Genomic DNA, 20,707 nt, shown 5'->3' with positions numbered 1-20,707 from the left:
TCTGGAATGTTCCAAGCTGTTTAAAGGCACAATCAACTTAGTGTACGTAAACTTCTGACCCACTGGAAATGTGAATTATAAGTGAAATAATCTGCCTGTAAACAATTGTTGGAAAAATGACTTGTGTCATGCACAAAGTAGATGTCCTAACTGACTTGCCAAAACTATAGTTTGTTAACAAGAAATGTGTGGAGTGGTTGAAAAACGAGTTTTAATTAGTCCAACCTAAGTGTATGTAAACTTCTGACTTCAACTGTATTAATCCCGAAATAACATGCAAAACAGGCAACGTTTTTTTGCAAAAAATGTGGGGCTCAAAACAGGTGGGTCTCTTTCATCATTTTAACCTGACTTTCTTGACTTACTGTGTGAGGTGAAGAAACAATGAGTGAGAAGCTCAGTTTATTGGTGGTGGTGAGTTAAGACAATCAGACATCCTACATTTGTGCAGCAGGCCATTTAGCCGATTTCTATGAATGCTCAGATTTGCACGCGCCGTTAACATTATGACGACAGAGAAAGCAGACACATGCTCATTGTTCACATGGAGCCTCCGAACAAAATACAATAAAAAAAATACAAAAATCCTAAATGACGGTATGAATGAAATAAACCAAAACGTGTTTCTCACAAGTGTAACAGGTTGGGAACTCTGCAAACAACCTTTCAATTCTGAGAATGAGAAACTGCACAGACCAAATTAACCCATGCACGGAAATGAATGTAACCAAAGGAAAGGGATTGACAGTAAATGTACTGCTGGTGACATATGGAATGGGGACTTGATACAACTAAACAATTCAAGGGAAAACAGTTAACACAATAAAAAAATGAATGCGCAAGAATTGTCGGGAGACAGCTCAGCACATTTTGGATAGAGATGCGCCAATATCTTCGTCACAACCCCCTCCCCTACTTCTTGTCTCAACATTTCAAATGATATCGAAGACACATTATCTTCACACATATTTTAGATGTATTGCTTTTCACTAACAGGCACCATCTCAATAATCAGCTAGGCCTATTGCCATGCCTCCAATTACTTCATTAGAAAGGTGATTTCTTTCAATCCCCCTGCACTCCGCACCCCATACTCAAAACATCTTCCTGCAGCTATGGATATATATACAGTATGTGGAGATAAGTGGGTAAGATACATCCTGGGTTGGTCTCGTGACAGTGGTAGTCTAATGAGCTAATCATCAGTATAACATTAACAATGAATTATCCTTATCAAATCGGTCAGATGAATAATTTCAGACAAGGAGAGAAGATGTGTTATCGCGGCGCTGTTTAGTGATAGGAGGGAGAAGTACCTCTCCTCCCCGTGACGTAACAGTCCAGTCCGGGGTAGCGATGGTCTACGGTCAGGTCTTATCACTAAGCAGTTAGTTGTGCATCGAACAACCAACGAACGAGCTCTGGTAACTATACCGCGCAGCTTCACGGTTTCTTCGCAGAAGAAGCCTCCCTCCCTGCCTCGCTTTGCGTATACCACGCGCGTATTATTCCACTCTTAGTTCGCTATCTTTAGTCCGAGTCCGACATATCATCAGTGAACAGTTTTACAGCTTGAAGAAGAGAGAACGTTGGGACAGGCTGAATTGAAGGAGCGGGCGGAAAAGATCGGAGAGAGAGGAGAGAGGTCACCGTGCCCTGTCTGTATTTCGCTCACACCACGCCATGAATATGCAGCGTATATCCGAGGTGGTGCTGCTGGTGGCCGGGTTTGCTTTGGGGCTCTGTGCCTGTCACACCGTGAAAGGTAGGTGAAGGGGAACTTGGCGCTGCCTACCCCAACCGTCCTGCGTGGTGCGCTCTCACTCTGCAATGTGCTTCTTGTAGAAGAGGTGGCGATGGGAGGGAGCATAGTGGGAGAGGGTCCATATCGGAGCATTTTCACCACTAATGTGGGCTGATCGCGCTGTGATTCTATTCATTTAGAACCTCTGATATGATATGGTTATAAGGCTGTCATTTGTAGAGCTTCCGGGGCTCGGGGTGGATTTGTTGATTGTAGTGAGGCTGGCGGAGGAGTGAGTCTATTTCCGAGCAGAGGTGCCTCTGGGACAGGAGGAGTGATGCCGTTGCGTTGAGTGTAACAATGTGTCCAAGTTTTCACTGTGACATAGGTATATTAATATAGTCTCTCGCCATGTGATAGACATATTTTAGCCTGCCTTCTCTAATCTACCAAGACAGATCTTAGGTTTTTTAAGAGATATGAGGTGGTAAGATTAATAGATACTAGTCTGATATCTTATTGATGAGGACTATTTAGGCCATATAGTGTCATGATGCTGATATAAATATGAGTAGGGATCTACGTATCAGATATTGATATGATGATGATGCCAATCCTGCTGATGGTGATGATGCTGATGGTGATGATTATGATGCTTATTATTATTATTAGCCGTTTCATTTTAGTTATCAGCCATAGCATTATCATCACAGGCCTTTTAGGCTAATGCTGTTATTGCAGAATTATGATTTATTGATATCGTTAATGGATGTTATTGGGGACCGCACTCCCTTGGTGGGAATAAATATATCAGTGTTACCACACATAGGAGACTAACTGCTCTCGAGCTGCTCACGAGCAACTCCGGTGCCACAGGTGAACTGGTTGATCTGGCACCAGGTACACGTAATATACTCCCCGTCGACTAGGGCTACTGTTGCACCTGTCACTTTGTCTGGCAGCAGTGGCAGTTGCCGGAGGCATGATTAGGTGTTGCTCGGCGCCTGTCCCTGTGCGTCGGATAGAATGCAGCCTTTGCGTCTGGCTTCTCGTGCGCCCAATAGGCCTATTTTCTCTATATATGTTAGTAGCCCAGTAGTATAGAGACATATGATAATAACCAATGGCCTGATTAGGGAGGCCAAGCTTGTGCTTCACCTGCATTTTCATTTGAATATGATTATAGACGGACCCTGAGCAGAGCTCAAACCAACTGCCAACAGTGTGTGAGAGAGCGAGTGATAGAGAATGCGCTGTCAATGGTGCTGATTTGCAATAAATGACTGAGCGTGTTTTAATGCGGTGTCCGTGGTGCTGAAGTTACCAATACATGTGTTTGTTTGCAACTGGATACATGGTCTGTCCTCAACTCCACCCACAAATGTGTAGACTTTGTTCATCTGGAGATTGCATGGTAGTAGCTCAGGACTCTGGTCCTTTTCGAGCTTGCTCGGCTGCGAAGTAAGAAGTAAACAAATTACCGCCCAGTCACTGGGGGTGGAAACGCCGGCACACCACGGTTCTAATTGAGTCCCCAGGGCCGCAACGCAGCTCTAAATTCGGGAGAAAATGAGAGCCCATTGTTCAATTTACAGTTTGTGCTGTTATCCTGGCCCTCAAGCCGCATTTTGAAGTTGCATCTTTAAGACCGTGTAAAAGCGAGAGAAACACGCGTGTGAGACATACAGTAACATTCTGAAAAATGTCATTTGTTTTCTTCTGTCTTGCCTTCCGTTAAAATTCAACAGTTAAACGGTGCTACTATGACATTTAAGTAACTCGAGAAAACTCTGGAATTGGTTGTTCTCCACGAAATCTTAGAGGTGCGCTCTTCCACTGTCATTTTCCGTTTAGCCACCGTTTCATTGCAAGAACCGTGAACGAATGATCAACTTCCTTTAATTAATCAAAGTCACCCTCAAGGCACCCGCTTAACATCTAGAGGTGTGTGTTTGTGTGTGTATGCCCGGACCGTAAGTATGTGTGTTGGCCCATGTTGACAGCAGCTAAGTACGCAAAACTGCAAAGTGGAGAAGCTATTTACAAAGGCATTCACGGTTGCACAGCACGCTGTGGCTTAAACGAACCCACCATGTCTCACGGTCAGCTGCGTGGTGGGGAGAATTTTTTTTCGGTTGAGTAGAAAGCAGTGCATTTTTTTGTTGTTGCCAGAGCTGCCCAGAGCTGCGATTTGGTGTAATTCCAAACAATATGATCTCTGAATTTAGATAGCTCATTACCAGCAGTATGTGTATTTTAATTTACCCTCAGTGTCTGTTTCCATGGAGGAACGTTTTCCAGCTTTATATATGTATTTTTGCCTGCTGCAGGAGTATTTGGGCTGTTGTTGTTAGATGAATGTATATGTGAAAATTAGGTACAGAATGCAGAAATGTATTCTTCAGTGCACAGGGTTTAAAGAAATCAAAGTAAAGAGAGTTATGATTAACAGAAACGTCCACCTTCATTATAAAATAATGTATTATTTCAATATAGGCTATGCTTCCGCTTTAGAACACCTAACCTATAAACTGATTATACCAAACGTTAGGAACAAATTCGTAATATTGTGTTGCACGTTGAACAGCCTCAATTTGTCGGCGTGTTTTGTTTACTCAGTGTACATTGTTCATTCAATAATATTATTTTGTGTGTGTGTTTGATAGAATAAGCAGAAGAGCGAAAGGAAAGAGGACCCCATCAGCCAATAAAAAAAGGCGTGACAAAAACAAGCGGCAGATTTATGTCCTCCTTTTGAGAGAGGAAGTGCATTATGGGAGCGCTCTATAAATCGCTTGCCGGGCCAGACAGTGACACAGGAGGCAGCACAAATCCTGCCTGACGTGCTGCGACTGGAAAACCATGGTTCAACATGGAGGAGGACATGCTGTTACCTCACTGATCTCAGTACAGCCTTACTGGTCTCTCCTATTTTTAGATCTGGCTCAAAAACCAAGGCTCAGTGTAGAGGAGTGCAGTAGATCCTAGATCAGCAATATCTTTCATTTTAGATCAGGCTCAGCACGGAGTAGAGCTATTTCACTGATCTCAAATCAGTGCTCTTATATCAGATTATGGCAAATTATGGAGGAGGAGTGCTACCTCATTGATCTCAGATCTGCTTTATCTGCCTTACTTCAGATCAGGGTTTTGCTAATAGAGTAGTGTTACTTCAGTGATCTCAAATCAGCATATTATTCTTGTACAGACCAATGTTTAGCGACCAACTCAGTGGCCTTGTTGTTAGAGAGTCTGTCCAGAGATGGCAAGGTTGGGAGTTTGATCTGTGTGTTAGTCATAGCAAATACTGTAAAAATGGGACCCAATGCATCTCTGCTTGGCACTCAGTATTAAGGAGATAGATTAGGGTTAAGGCCCTGCGATAGACTAGTGTCCTGTCCAGGGGGTGTACTTGTACTGACTCACGCTACAGAAACAGGAGAGAGGCAACCTCCAGGCTACTTAATTACTTTAGTGAAGGAGTTCAGAGCAGAATACTATTATCCTAATGATCTCACAAGAGATATAGCTCAGACTCTGGGTCCTTGTTCCAATATCCACTCCAACACTCCACTGAGATATGCTATTGTGCAAATGTGAACATATGTGGAGTATATCACCGTTTAATTTAGAAGAATACAAAAGGTTACAGGTGTATGTATTACAGTGAGCTTATAGCCTGTGGCAATAGTACCTCTGAACCACAGAACAACAGGTTTGCTTTTCAAGGTCTCACTAAATCCTCCCTCCCTCCCTCCCTCTCTCCCTGCCTCCCTCTTTCTTCAAACATTGCTCATCGCTGTGGTTATGTCTTCATGGTCTCTTGTCTCTTGCAGTCCTTTCTAGTTTTGCGGGAGGTGAACTGTGTGTGTGTGTGTGTGTGTGTGTTATATTTGGAGATAAGCCTCTACTAATCACAGTGGGCAGGTGAGCTCTCTTGCTCCCCTCCTCTCCCTCTGTGGGGCTATGGCTAACCATACTTAGCACTAGACACTTAACAAAGAGCTGCAGTTAGTTTCAGAATGGTTGACTACAAATAAGTTAGTGTTAGATATTTCAAAAACTAAAAACATTGTATTTGTGACAAATCATTCACTAAACCCTAAACCTAATTTAAATCTTGTAATAAATAAGGTGGAAATTCAGCAAGTTGACTAAACTGCTTGGAGTAAACCTGGATTGTAAACTGTCATGGTCAAAACATATTGATACAATAGTAGCTGGGGAGAAGTATGTCCATAATAAAGCGCTGCTCTACCTTCTTAACAAAACTATCAACAAGGCAGGTCCTACAGGCCCTAGTGTTGTTGCACCTGGACTACTGTTCAGTCGTGTGGTCAGGTGCCACAAAGAGGGACCTTGAAAAATTACAATTGGCTCAGAACAGGGCAGCACAGCTGGCCCTTAAATATACATGGAGAGCTCACATGAATAATATGTATGTACATCTATAATGTCTCAAAGTGAAGGAGAGATTGACTTCATCACTACTTGTTTTTGTAAGAAATGTTGACAATCTGAATGTACTGAGCTGTCTGTTTAAACTACACAGCTCAGACACCCATGCATACCACACAAGACATGTCACCAAAGGTCTCTTCACAATCCCCAAGTCCAGAACAGACTATGGGAGGCGTACAGTACTACATAGAGCCATGACTGCATGAAACTCTATTCCACAGCGGATAACTGATGCAAGCCGTAGAATCAGATAAAAAAAAAACGGATAAAAAGACATCTTATGGAACAGCGGGGACTGTGAAGAGACACACACAGGCACAGACACACATACACATCATAAGACACTCACTCTACACACTCGTACATGTGGATTTTGTATTGTAGATACGTGATAGTAGAGTAGTGGCCTGAGGGCACACACTTAATGTGTTGTGAAAAGTGTTATGTAATGTATTGTAATATTTTGAATTGTATATAACTGCCTTAATGTTGCGGGACCCCAGAAAGACTAGCTGCTGACTAGGCAAGAAATGAAGGGGATCCTTAATAAATACAAATACAAATACTAGACTGGACACTCTCTGAGGCCCAATGATTTACTCTCTGAGGTGTGAAGCAGGGGGAGTGGATAAAACACCAGAGGCTTTTATAGAATTAAGACAGAACGTCCTGTGTCTATGAGAGTGCTCCCTGAGGAGAAGAGAGGAGAGGAGAGGAGAGGAGAGGAGAGGAGAGGAGAGGAGAGGAGAGGAGAGGAGAGGAGAGGAGAGGAGAGGAGAGGAGAGGAGAGGAGAGGAGAGGAGAGGAGACAAGAGGAGAGGAAAGATTGTTTAGCGAGGGAAAGGAATAACACAAGCAATTAGAGACAGATAGAGAAAAGTAGACCCACTCCCTCACCCCAGTGTTCCCCTCACCTTTTAACAGCAGCAGCAGGAGACATCCAACACCTCGCAAACCCATTACAACCCACACTGTCTCCAGCGTGTATGTGTGTGTGTGTGTGCGTGTGTGCGACTGTGACTGCGTGTGTGAGATAGAGAGAGCGATTAAGAGTGTGTGTGTGTTTTGTTTGTTTTTCACACAACAGTAAAACAGAACAGAAGCTTTTAGATAGAGGCTGTTGGCTAGACTCTTCCCTGACACTTCAGCCAACTGTCTGGACATGCCCTTACACACACTCCCAGTCCGGAGTGCTAACCACCATCCTCCACTTCTGCCTTGTTCTCTTCCTCGCTCTCCTTTTCTCCAATCAATTGCTTCCGCACCAATCTCACCAGCTCCCCCTCTCCATTTGTCAAAGTTGACACGCTCAGATCTCTCGCTCGCTCACACACACTCTCTCTCTCTCTGATGAGCAGAGAGGAGCTGTGTTGATAGTGTGTGACCTGTTCCTCTCCACCAGCTGAGTCTAGCTGACCTCAGAGGAAATGAACAGAAGGAGACATGGAGAGAATGTCATCTCCCATGTGGCACATATCAATTCCATGTCTAATTGAAATGTGATTTATGAGTCACACACCCACACACACACACACACACACACACACACACACACACACACACACACACACACACACACACACACACACACACACACACACACACACACACACACACACACACACACACACACACACACACACACACACACACACACACACACACACACACACACACACACACACACACACACACACACGCACACTCAAACATTGATCTATCAGGCTCCTCAGGTGACAAAACACACAGTCTCAACCCTAAACACACTTTCAACCTCACACATCGTACGTCTAAATCATTTATAGGATAAGCAAAATAAAAAGTAATCATTAGGGTTGCAGCCCCCCACACCTCTCCTCAGCTGTGTCAGAGGAACCCCCCCACCTCTCCTCAGTAGAGATGTGTCAGAGAACCCCCCCTCTCCTCAGTAGAGATGTGTCAGAGAACCCCCCCACCTCTCCTCAGTAGAGATGTATCAGAGAAGCCCCCCTCTCCTCAGTAGAGATGTCAGAGAACCCCCCCACCTCTCCTCAGTAGAGATGTGTCAGAGAACCCCCCCTCTCCTCAGTAGAGATGTGTCAGAGAACCCCCCCACCTCTCCTTAGTAGAGATGTGTCAGAGCAACCCTTCCCTCTCCTCAGTAGAGATGTCAGAGCAACCCTTCCCTCTCCTCAGTAGAGATGTGTCAGAGAACCCCCTTCTCCTCAGTAGAGATGTGTCAGAGCAACCCTTCCCTCTCCTCAGTAGAGATGTGTCAGAGAACCCCCCTCTCCTCAGTAGAGATGTGTCAGAGCAACCCTTCCCTCTCCTCAGTAGAGATGTGTCAGAGAACCCCCCCCCTCCTCAGTAGAGGTGTGTCAGAGAACCCCGCTCTCCTCAGTAGAGATGTGTCAGAGAACCCCCCCCTCCTCAGTAGAGCTGTGTCAGAGAACCCCCCCCCCCTCCTCAGTAGAGGTGTGTCAGAGAACCCCCCCTCTCCTCTGTAGAGATGTGTCAGAGAACCCCCATCTCCTCAGTAGAGCTGTGTCAGAGAACCCCCCCTCCTCAGTAGAGATGTGTCAGAGAACCCCCCTCTCCTCAGTAGAGATGTGTCAGAGAACCCACCCACCTCTCCACAGTAGAGATGTGTCAGAGCAACCCTTCCCTCTCCTCAGTAGAGATGTGTCAGAGAACCCCCCTCTCCTCAGTAGAGATGGGTCAGAGAACCCCCCTCTCCTCAGTAGAGATGTGTCAGAGCAACCCTTCCCTCTCCTCAGTAGAGATTTGTCAGAGAACCCCCCCCCCTCCTCAGTAGAGATGTGTCAGAGCAACCCTTCCCTCTCCTCAGTAGAGATTTGTCAGAGAACCCCCCCCTCCTCAGTAGAGATGTGTCAGAGAACCCCGCTCTCCTCAGTAGAGATGTGTCAGAGAACCCCCCCTCCTCAGTAGAGCTGTGTCAGAGAACCCCCCCTCCTCAGTAGAGATGTGTCAGAGAACCCCCCCCTCTCCTCAGTAGAGATGTGTCAGGGAACCCCCCCTCTCCTCAGTAGAGATTTGTCAGAGAACCCCCCCCCTCCTCAGTAGAGATGTGTCAGAGCAACCCTTCCCTCTCCTCAGTAGAGATTTGTCAGAGAACCCCCCCCTCCTCAGTAGAGATGTGTCAGAGAACCCCGCTCTCCTCAGTAGAGATGTGTCAGAGAACCCCCCCTCCTCAGTAGAGCTGTGTCAGAGAACCCCCCCTCCTCAGTAGAGATGTGTCAGAGAACCCCCCCCCTCTCCTCAGTAGAGATGTGTCAGGGAACCCCCCCTCTCCTCAGTAGAGCTGTGTCAGAGAACCCCCCCTCCTCAGTAGAGATGTGTCAGAGAACCCCCCGCCCTCCTCAGTAGAGCTGTGTCAGAGAACCCCCCCTCCTCAGTAGAGGTGTCTCAGAGAACCCCCCCCTCTCCTCAGTAGAGATGTGTCAGAGAACCCCCCCCCTCCTCAGTAGAGATGTGTCAGAGAACCCCGCTCTCCTCAGTAGAGATGTGTCAGAGAACCCCCCCTCCTCAGTAGAGCTGTGTCAGAGAACCCCCCCTCTCCTCAGTAGAGATGTGTCAGAGAACCCCCCCTCTCCTCAGTAGAGCTGTGTCAGAGAACGCCCCCTCTCCTCAGTAGAGCTGTGTCAGAGAACCCCCCCTCCTCAGTAGAGATGTGTTAGAGAACCCCCCTCTCCTCAGTAGAGATGTGTCAGAGAACCCACCCACCTCTCCTCAGTAGAGATGTGTCAGAGAACCCCCCCTCTCCTCAGTAGAGATGTGTCAGAGAACCCCCCCTCTCCTCAGTAGAGATGTGTCAGAGAACCCCCCCTCTCCTCAGTAGAGATGTGTCAGAGAACCCCGCTCTCCTCAGCAAAGATGTGTCAGAGAACCCCCCCTCTCCTCAGTAGAGATGTGTCAGAGCAACCCTTCCCTCTCCTCAGTAGAGATTTGTCAGAGAACCCCCCCTCCTCAGTAGAGATGTGTCAGAGCAACCCTTCCCTCTCCTCAGTAGAGATTTGTCAGAGAACCCCCCCCTCCTAAGTAGAGATGTGTCAGAGAACCCCGCTCTCCTCAGTAGAGATGTGTCAGAGAACCCCCCCCTCTCCTCAGTAGAGATGTGTCAGAGAACCCCCCCTCCTCAGTAGAGATGTGTCAGAGAACCCCGCTCTCCTCAGTAGAGATGTGTCAGAGAACCCCCCCCTCCTCAGTAGAGCTGTGTCAGAGAACCCCCCCCTCCTCAGTAGAGGTGTGTCAGAGAACCCCCCTGTCCTCAGTAGAGCTGTGTCAGAGAACCCCCCCCTCCTCAGTAGAGATGTGTCAGAGAACCCCCTCTCCTCAGTAGAGATGTGTCAGAGAACCCACCCACCTCTCCTCAGTAGAGATGTGTCAGAGAACCCCCCCTCTCCTCAGTAGAGATGTGTCAGAGAACCCCCTTCTCCTCAGTAGAGATGTGTCAGAGCACCCCCCCTCTCCTCAGTAGAGATGTCAGAGAACCCCCCCTCTCCTCAGTAGAGATGTGTCAGAGAACCCCCCCTCTCCTCAGTAGAGATGTGTCAGAGCAACCCTTCCCTCTCCTCAGTAGAGATTTGTCAGAGAACCCCCCCTCCTCAGTAGAGATGTGTCAGAGCAACCCTTCCCTCTCCTCAGTAGAGATTTGTCAGAGAACCCCCCCCCTCCTCAGTAGCGATGTGTCAGAGAACCCCGCTCTCCTCAGTAGAGATGTGTCAGAGAACCCCCCCTCCTCAGTAGAGCTGTGTCAGAGAACCCCCCCCCTCCTCAGTAGAGGTGTGTCAGAGAACCCCCCCTCTCCTCAGTAGAGGTGTGTCAGAGAACCCCCCCTCTCCTCAGTAGAGATGTGTCAGGGAACCCCCCCTCTCCTCAGTAGAGATTTGTCAGAGAACCCCCCCCTTCTCCTCAGTAGAGATGTGTCAGAGAACCCCCCCTCCTCAGTAGAGATGTGTCAGAGAACCTCCCCTCTCCTCAGTAGAGCTGTGTCAGAGAACCCCCCCTCTCCTAAGTAGAGATGTGTCAGAGAACCCCCCCTCTCCTAAGTAGAGATGTGTTACAGAACCCCCCCTCCTCAGTAGAGATGTGTCAGAGAACCCCCCCCTCTCCTAAGTAGAGATGTGTCAGAGAACCCCCCCTCTCCTAAGTAGAGATGTGTCAGAGAACCCCCCCCTCTCCTCAGTAGAGATGTCTCAGAGAACCCCCCCTCTACTCAGTAGACATGTGTCAGAGAACCCCCCCTCTCCTCAGTAGAGATGTGTCAGAGAACCCCCCTCTCCTCAGTAGAGATGTGTCAGAGAACCCCCCCTCTCCTAAGTGGAGATGTGTCAGAGAACCCCCCCCTCCTCAGTAGAGATGTGTCAGAGAACCCCCCCTCTCCTCAGTAGAGATGTGTCAGAGAACCCCCCCTCTCCTCAGTAGAGATGTGTCAGAGAACCCCCCCTCCTCAGTAGAGATGTGTCAGAGAACCCCCCCTCTCCTAAGTGGAGATGTGTCAGAGAACCCCCCCTCTCCTCAGTAGAGATGTGTCAGAGAACCCCCCCACCTCTCCTCAGTAGAGATGTGTCAGAGACCCCCCCCTCTCCTCAGTAGAGATGTGTCAGAGAACCCCCCACCTCTCCTCAGTAGAGATGTGTCAGAGAACCCCCCCTCTCCTCAGTAGAGATGTGTTACAGAACCCCCCCTCCTCAATAGAGATGTGTCAGAGAACCCCCCCCACCTCTCCTCAGTAGAGATGTGTCAGAGAACTCCCCCCTCTCCTCAGTAGAGATGTGTTACAGAACCCCCCCTCCTCAGTAGAGATGTGTCAGAGAACCCCCCACCTCTCCTCAGTAGAGATGTGTCAGAGAACCCCCCCACCTCTCCTCAGTAGAGATGTGTCAGAGAACCCCCCCACCTCTCCTCAGTAGAGATGTGTCAGAGAACCCCCCTCTCCTCAGTAGAGATGTGTCAGAGAACCCCCACCTCTCCTCAGTAGAGATGTGTTACAGAACCCCCCCTCCTCAGTAGAGATGTGTCAGAGAACCCCCCTCTCCTCAGTAGAGCTGTATTAGAGAACCCCCCCTCTCCTCAGTAGAGATATGTCAGAGAACCCCCCCCTCAGTAGAGCTGTATCAGAGAACCCCCCCCCTCTCCTCAGTAGAGATGTGTCAGAGAACCCCCCCTCTCCTCAGTAGAGGTGTGTCAGAGAACCCCCCCTCTCCTCAGTAGAGATGTGTCAGAGAACCCTCCCTCTCCTCAGTAGAGATGTGTCAGAGAACACCCTCTCTCCTCAGTAGAGATCTGTCAGAGAATCCCCCCCTCTCCTCAGTAAAGCTGTGTCAGAGAACCCCCCACCTCTCCTCAGTAGAGATATGTCAGAGAACCCCCCCTCTCCTCAGTAGAGATGTGTCAGAGAACCCCCCTCGCCTCAGTCTTGCTGTGTCAGAGAACCCCCCCCCTCAGTAGAGCTGTATCAGAGAACCCCCCCTCTCCTCAGTAGAGCTGTATCAGAGAACCCCCCCTCCTCAGTAGAGCTGTATCAGAGAATCCCCCTCTCCTCAGTAGAGCTGTATCAGAGAACCCCCCCCTCCTCAGTAGAGATGTATCAGAGAACCCCCCCCCCTCCTCAGTAGAGCTGTATCAGAGAATCCCCTCTCCTCAGTAGAGATGTATCAGAGAACCCCCCCCTCCTCAGTAGAGCTGTATCAGAGAACCCCCCCCCCTCTCCTCAGTAGAGCTGTATCAGAGAACCCCCCCTCATTAGGACACTAGAGAAAGCCGTCTCTCTTATATACTGAACACACTCTGCTTGTGACGGTCATCCATCACTGTAACCTGTGATGGCTGTGATGTGCTGTTGGATCCCTGGTGCACTTCTGTATGTCAGACCCTTCCCTGACACTGTGTCCTATTTAAATACCACATTTTCCTATACTACATTAGAGGAGACACAAAGGCCCCAATACAACAACAATGAAATGTGATCTCAAAGTTAATTAATATGAACACTATCTTCTCCCCCTCCTCTTACATGATCCTTAACACCTCATTATTGTTACCCAAAATTTGATTTGTGAAAACTCGCTGTCCACCAGGGCCCCAGACCACCAGGCCACCAGGGAAATAGGGCACCAGGGCCCCAGACCACCAGGCCACCAGGGAAATAGGGCACCAGGGCCCCAGACCACCAGGCCACCAGGGCACCAGACCACCAGGCCACCAGGGAAATAGGGCACCAGGGCCCCAGACCACCAGGCCACCTGGGAAATAGGGCACCAGGGCCCCAGACCACCAGGCCACCAGGGAAATAGGGCACCAGGGCCCCAGACCACCAGGCCACCAGAGAAATAGGGCACCAGGGCCCCAGACCACCAGGCCACCAGGGAAATAGGGCACCAGGGCCCCAGACCACCAGGCCACCAGAGAAATAGGGCACCAGGGCCCCAGACCACCAGGCCACCTGGGAAATAGGGCACCAGGGCCCCAGACCACCAGGCCACCTGGGAAATAGGGCACCAGGGCCCCAGACCACCAGGCCACCAGGGAAATAGGGCACCAGGGCCCCAGACCACCAGGCCACCAGAGAAATAGGGCACCAGGGCCCCAGACCACCAGGCCACCAGGGAAATAGGGCACCAGGGCCCCAGACCACCAGGCCACCAGGGAATTAGGGCACCAGGGCCCCAGACCACCAGGCCACCAGGGAAATAGGGCACCAGGGCCCCAGACCACCAGGCCACCAGGGAATTAGGGCACCAGGGCCCCAGACCACCAGGCCACCAGGGCACCAGACCACCAGGGCCCAAGACCACAAGGCCACCAGACCACCAGGCCACCAGGGCACCAGGCCACCAAGGCACCAGGGCAGCGACACCAGAAAGGAGATATGAGGGAGAACATTTTTTGGGAAAATTACTCTATGGTGACATTTTCCTCCCACCACTCCAATGATGTCACCGTGTGTGTGTGTGTGTGTGTGTGTGTGTGTGTGTGTGTGTGTGTGTGTGTGTGTGTGTGTGTGTGTGTATGTGTGAGCAGTGCGTCTGCCAACTCTTGCTCTCTCTGTAAGTGAATAGCATATGGGATGACAACTGTTGCCTTCATGGTGAAATAGACAGATTCATTTAAATGAAGCTCAGACAGAAGAACAGACAAGCTAGTGATGAGAGCTTAACACCATCATCACAGTACCAGAGCACAGGTATAGTGTGTGTTTTGGCATGGATGGGGGATTTGGGAAATAGAACTGTAAAATAGTCATTCTTTCTTAACCAATGTGTAATCCCTGTAGTTTAGGACCACCTGTGGATGTTCACTAACAATTATCAGAATAGAATCCTGTCCAACACACAAATTCATTTGATATTGAAAGAAAATATGTATGCGTTAGGTGTGTGTATAGATCTCTTGTCTTGATATATTTATTGTACAGATAGATATTTACACACATACAGATAGATATGAAATTGCCACCACACACACGCACGCGTACTTGCACACACACACAGGTTGTTTATGGTGGCATCAGTTAGGAGAGTGTGAGGGGAACAGATGGGGCCAGTCTTTGTAGAAGGCATGCTACGGATGCTGCAGTTTTATCTTTCTTCCTCTAAAGTGGGTTAGTGACACACACGTGCACATACACTCACACTCACACTCACACTCACACTCACTCACTCACTCACTCACTCACTCACTCACTCACTCACTCACTCACTCACTCACTCACACACTCACACACACACACACACACACACACACACACACACACACACACACACACACACACACACACACACACACACACACACACACACACACACACACACACACACACACACACACACACACACACACACACCACTCCTTTCCTCCTTGTCAAGGTCTACATCATTTCCCTGTGTTGGTAGCCCAAGCCTGGTAATTATGTGTCCTCTAACACCTGTGTGTATGTGTGTGTGTGTGTTGGGTCATAAGTAACCTAATGTAACAGGCGTAAAATTAATACTTAAGCGGTGTTTCTTTCTTTTTGATCCTGACGAGGTTTTCTTCTGCAATGTTCAACCAATCCAGTACATGTGGAGGAGGAGTTAAGATGGAGTGTGGTCTTGTTAACGACGCTCAGGGCCTCCTTTGTCCCTATGCGTTTTGGGAGAGGTTTCCCCCCCTGCCTCCGCCCCCCCCTAGGAGCCGGCTAACAGGTGAGAGCAGACAGAATAGGGAGCGTGAGGCACAAGGCTCCTCCCTACAGGGCTCTTCTCTGTATGGGCTGGTGAGAAGCTAGTTGTGAGGGGTAAATGTAGTCTTGCGTGCCTGGAGTCTATGATGCAGAAGGAATTCAGAGGTTAATTCAGATGTTTCTGTGATATTGCTGTGGTGAACTACCAATAGAAGCAAAGTGGCTATAATTTAATTTGGTGATTCAACTACTGTAGTATAGCAATGTTGCGATGACCTAAACATGTCTTCCTGCTATGGATTTAGTGTTTTTTTAAACCTACACTGTTGTCATCATCACCTTCGTCCTGTCCCATGAGCTGCTAGTAAGATCTGGGTCACTGTGTAATGTAGCGCCTCTCACCAGTCTACTCTGCTGTGTACCTGCCCCTTACACTGGTCTCCTGTTTTACACTGACCATCTCGCTTTCTCTCTCTCTCTCTCTCTCGCTCTCTCTCTCTCTCTCTCTCACGCAATCTCTTTCTCCTTCCTCTCTCTCTCTCTCTCTCTCTCTCTCTCTCTCTCTCTCTCTCTCTCTCTCTCTCTCACACACACACAATCTCTTTCTCCTTCCTCTCTCTCTCTCTCTCTCTCTTTTTCTCACCATCTCTTTTTCCTTCGTCTCTCTCACTCTCTCCCTCATCTCGCTTACACTTTCTCTCTGTCTCTCTCTGTCTCACTCTCTGTCTCGTTGTCTTCCTCTTCCTCTCTTTGTCTTTTCCTTTCACTCTCTCCCTCTCTTCTTCTTAATCCCTCTCTCCCTCCCCCTGGGTCTCCCAACAGACTTCAGCCTACAACATTATTAGTGCTTCTCTAATTACTTTGCCTGGTCTCTATTCTCTATTCTCTCCTCAGGATATCTATCTAGTCTCTCTCTAACTCTATATGCACTCACCATCACTCAACTCCCCCTCACACAGTCCCCCCTCACTCAACTCCCTCTCACACAGTCCCCCCTCACTCAACTCCCCCTCACACAGTCCCCCACCTAGTCCCCCTCACACAGTCCCCCTTCTCTAAAATCCCCCTCACACAGTCCCCCCCACCTAGTCCCCCTCACAACTCACACAGTCCACCCACCCTCACTCAACTCCCCCTCACACAGTCCCCCACCTAGTCCCCCTCACACAGTCCCTCTTCTCTAAAATCCCCCTCACACAGTCCCCCCCACCTAGTCCCCCTCACACAGTCCCCCTTCTCTAAAATCCCCCTCACACAGTCCCCCCCACCTAGTCCCCCTCACACAGTCCACCCTCACTCAAATCCCCCTCACACAGTCCCCCACTTAGTCCCCCTCACACAGTCCCCCCCACCTAGTCCCCTCACACAGTCCACCCTCACTCAACTCCCCCTCACACAGTCCCCCCACCTAGTCCCCCTCACACAGTCCCCCCACCAAGTCCCCCTCACACAGTCCCCCTTCTCTAAAATCCCCCTCACACAGTCCCCCCCACCTAGTCCCCCTCACAACTAACACAGTCCCCCCCACTTTGTCCCCCTCACACAGTCCCCCATTACTCATCTCCCCTCACACAACCCCCCAACTCCCTCTCTCACAGTCCCCCCCACTTAGTCCCCCTCACAACAAACACAGTCCCCCTCAAACCGTCCCCCCTCACACAGTCCCCCTACCAGAGTCCCCTTTAAACAGTCCCCCCACACACAGTCCCCCTACCAGAGTCCCCTTTAAACAGTCCCCCCTCACACAGTCCCCCTACCAGAGTCCCCTTTAAACAGTCCCCCCTCACACAGTCCCCCTACCAGAGTCCCCTTTAAACAGTCCCCCTCACACAGTCCCCCTACCAGAGTCCCCTTTAAACAGTCCCCCTCACACAGTCCCCCTACCAGAGTCCCCTTTAAACAGTCCCCCCTCACACAGTCCCCCTACCTGAATCCCCTTTAAACAGTCCCCCTCACACAGTCCCCCTACCAGAGTCCCCTTTAAACAGTACCCCCCACACAGTCCCTCAGAGCAGCTCTGTAAAGGCACAGGTACTGTATGACTGAGGGCATTGCTTTCATACTGTGTTTAATTTGTAGTCTGATTACATTTTCTTCAGTTTAATAGGTGGGATGTGTCATATCAAAGCTACACTCACCCAGGAGACTAGTGTGAAGCACACACAGTTTATTCCCCTCTACCATAACTACCACAGTCTGTCACCGTCTACAATAATCACAACAGTCCATCAACCTCTATCATAATCACCACAGTCTGTCACCCTCTACCATAACTACCACAGTCTGTCACCCTCTACCATAACTAGCACAGTCTGTCACCCTCTACCATAACTAGCACAGTCTGTCACCCTCTACCATAACTACCACAGTCTGTCACCCTCTACCATAACTACCACAGTCTGTCACCCTCTACCATAACTACCACAGTCTGTCACCCTCTACCATAACTAGCACAGTCTGTCACCCTCTACCATAACTAGCACAGTCTGTCACCCTCTACCATAACTACCACAGTCTGTCACCCTCTACCATAACTACCACAGTCTGTCACCCTCTACCATAACTACCACAGCCTGTCACCCTCACCATAACTACCACAGTCTGTCACCCTCACCATAACTACCACAGTCTGTCATCCTCTACCATAACTACCACAGTCTGTCACTGTCTGCAATAATCACAACAGTCCATCAACCTCTATCATAATCACCACGGTCTACCATAATCACCACAGTCTATCACCCTCAACCATAATCACCACAGTCTGTAACCTTCTACCATAATGACCGCAGTCTATCACCCTCTACCATAATCACCACAGTCTACCATAATCACCACAGTCTGTAACCTTCTACCATAATGACCACAGTCTATCACCCTCTACCATAATCACCACAGTCTACCATAATCACCACAGTCTATCACCCTCTACCATAATCACCGCAGTCTGTCACCCTCTACCATAATCACCACAGTCTGTCACCCTCCACCATAATCACCAGTCTATCACCCTCAACCATAATCACCACAGTCTACCATAATCACCACAGTCTGTAACCTTCTACCATAATCACCACAGTCTACCATAATCACCGCCGTCTGTCACCCTCCACCATAATCACCACAGTCTTTCAGCCTCTACCATAATAACCACAGTCTGTCACCCTCCACCATAATCACCACAGTCTTTCAGCCTCTACCATAATAACCACAGTCTCTCACCCTCCACCATAATCACCACAGTCTTTCAGCCTCTACCATAATAACCACAGTCTGTCACCCTCCACCATAATCAACACAGTCTGTCTCCCTCTAACATAATACCCACAGTATATCATAATCACCACAGTATGTCACCCTCTACCATAATCAGTCACCTTCTACCATAATCACCGCAGTCCATCACCCTCTATCATAATTACCACGGTCTACCATAATAACCACAGTCTGTCACCCTCTACCATAACTACCACAGTCTGTCACCCACTAACACAATCACCACAGTCTATCACCCTCTACAATAATCACCACAGTCTACCATAATCACAACAGTCTATCACCACTGTCTAACATTATCACCAATGTTTGTAACCTTCTATCATAATCACCACCATCCATCACCCTCTACCATAATTTCTACAGTCTGTCACCCTCTGCCATAATCCCCACAGTCTGTCACCATCTAACATAATACCCACAGTCTACCAAAATCACCAGTCTATCACCCTTTACCATAATCACCACAGTCTATAACCCTCTACCACAACTTCCACAGTCTATCACCCTCTTCCATAATCACCACAGTCCACCATAATCACCACCTTCTATCACCACAGTCTATCAACATAGTCTACCCTAATCACCAAAATCTACCATAATCGCAACTGTCTATCACCAGTCTACCATTATTACCACAGTCTGTCACCCTCCACCATAATCACCACTGTATGTCACCCTCTACCATAATCACCACCGTCTACCATAATCACCACAGTCTGTCACCCTCTACCATAATCACCACAGTCTACCATAATCATCACAGTCTACCAAAATCACCTCAGTCTATCACAACAATCTACCATAATCACCACAGTCTACCATAATCACCACAATCTTTCCCCCTTTACCATAGTCACCACAGTATATCACCCTCTACCATAATCACCACAGTCTTTCCCCCTTTACCATAGTCACCACAGTATATCACCCTCTACCCTAATCACCACAGTCTGTCACCCTCTACCATAATCACCACAGTCTACAAAAATTGAGGGGGGGTGATATTTTATATTTTGTATATATATATATATACTGATCAAAAAATAAAGGGAACACTTAAACAACACATCCTAGATCTGAATGAAAGAAATAATCTTATTATATACTTTTTTCTTTACATAGTTGAATGTGCTGACAACAAAATCACACAAAAATAATCAATGGAAATCCAATTTATCAACCCATGGAGGTCTGGATTTGGAGTCACACTCAAAATTAAAGTGGAAAACCACACTACAGGCTGATCCAACTTTGATGTAATGTCCTTAAAACAAGTCAAAATGAGGTTCAGTAGTGTGTGTGGACTCCACGTGCCTGTATGACCTCCCTACAACGCCTGGGCATGCTCCTGATGAGGTGGCGGATGGTCTTCTGAGGGATCTCCTCCCAGACCTGGACTAAAGCATCCGCCAACTCCTGGACAGTCTGTGGTGCAACGTGGCGTTGGTGGATGGAGCGAGACATGATGTCCCAGATGTGCTCAATTGGATTCAGATCTGGGGAACGGGCGGGCCAGTCCATAGCATCAATGCCTTCCTCTTGCAGGAACTGCTGACACACTCCAGCCACATTGTCTTGCATTAGGAGGAACCCAGGGCCAACCGCACCAGCATATGGTCTCACAAGGGGTCTGAGGATCTCATCTCGGTACCTAATGGCAGTCAGACTACCTCTGGCGAGCACATGGAGGGCAGTGCGGCCCCCCAAAGAAATGCCACCCCACACCATGACTGACCCACCGCCAAACCGGTCATGCTGGAGGATGTTGCAGGCAGCAGAACGTTCTCCATGGCGTCTCCAGACTCTGTCATGTCTGTCACGTGCTCAGTATGAACCTGCTTTAATCTGTGAAGAGCACAGGGCGCCAGTGGCGAATTTGCCAATCTTGGTGTTCTCTGGCAAATGCCAAACGTCCTGCACGGTGTTGGGCTGTAAGCACAACCCCCACCTGTGGACGTCGGGCCCTCATACCACCCTCATGGAGTCTGTTTCTGACCGTTTGAGCAGACACATGCACATTTGTGGCCTGCTGGAGGTCATTTTGCAGGGCTCTGGCAGTG

At 48.8% G+C, this 20,707-nt stretch overlaps 1 protein-coding gene across 2 annotated transcripts in view; it reads left to right on the top strand.

Moving 5' to 3' along the window:
* Window positions 1-1,236: 1,236 nt before the first annotated feature.
* The window catches only part of LOC106613128 (calsyntenin-2), a 447,582-nt gene continuing 428,111 nt past the window's right edge, over window positions 1,237-20,707 (top strand). The window contains exon 1 of one of the 2 annotated variants that reach the window (XM_014215083.2): window positions 1,237-1,765. In XM_014215083.2, coding sequence (XP_014070558.2) covers window positions 1,684-1,765 — 82 coding nt within the window. In that variant the 5' untranslated portion in view covers window positions 1,237-1,683. The remainder of the gene's footprint in view (window positions 1,766-20,707) is intronic. The other variant, XM_014215084.2, reaches the window with a different exon arrangement.

Source organism: Salmo salar, chromosome ssa09 (genome assembly GCF_905237065.1).
Source record: "Salmo salar chromosome ssa09, Ssal_v3.1, whole genome shotgun sequence".
NCBI classification, from domain to species: Eukaryota; Metazoa; Chordata; class Actinopteri; order Salmoniformes; family Salmonidae; genus Salmo; species Salmo salar.
This window is presented reverse-complemented; position numbering and strand designations above follow the sequence as displayed.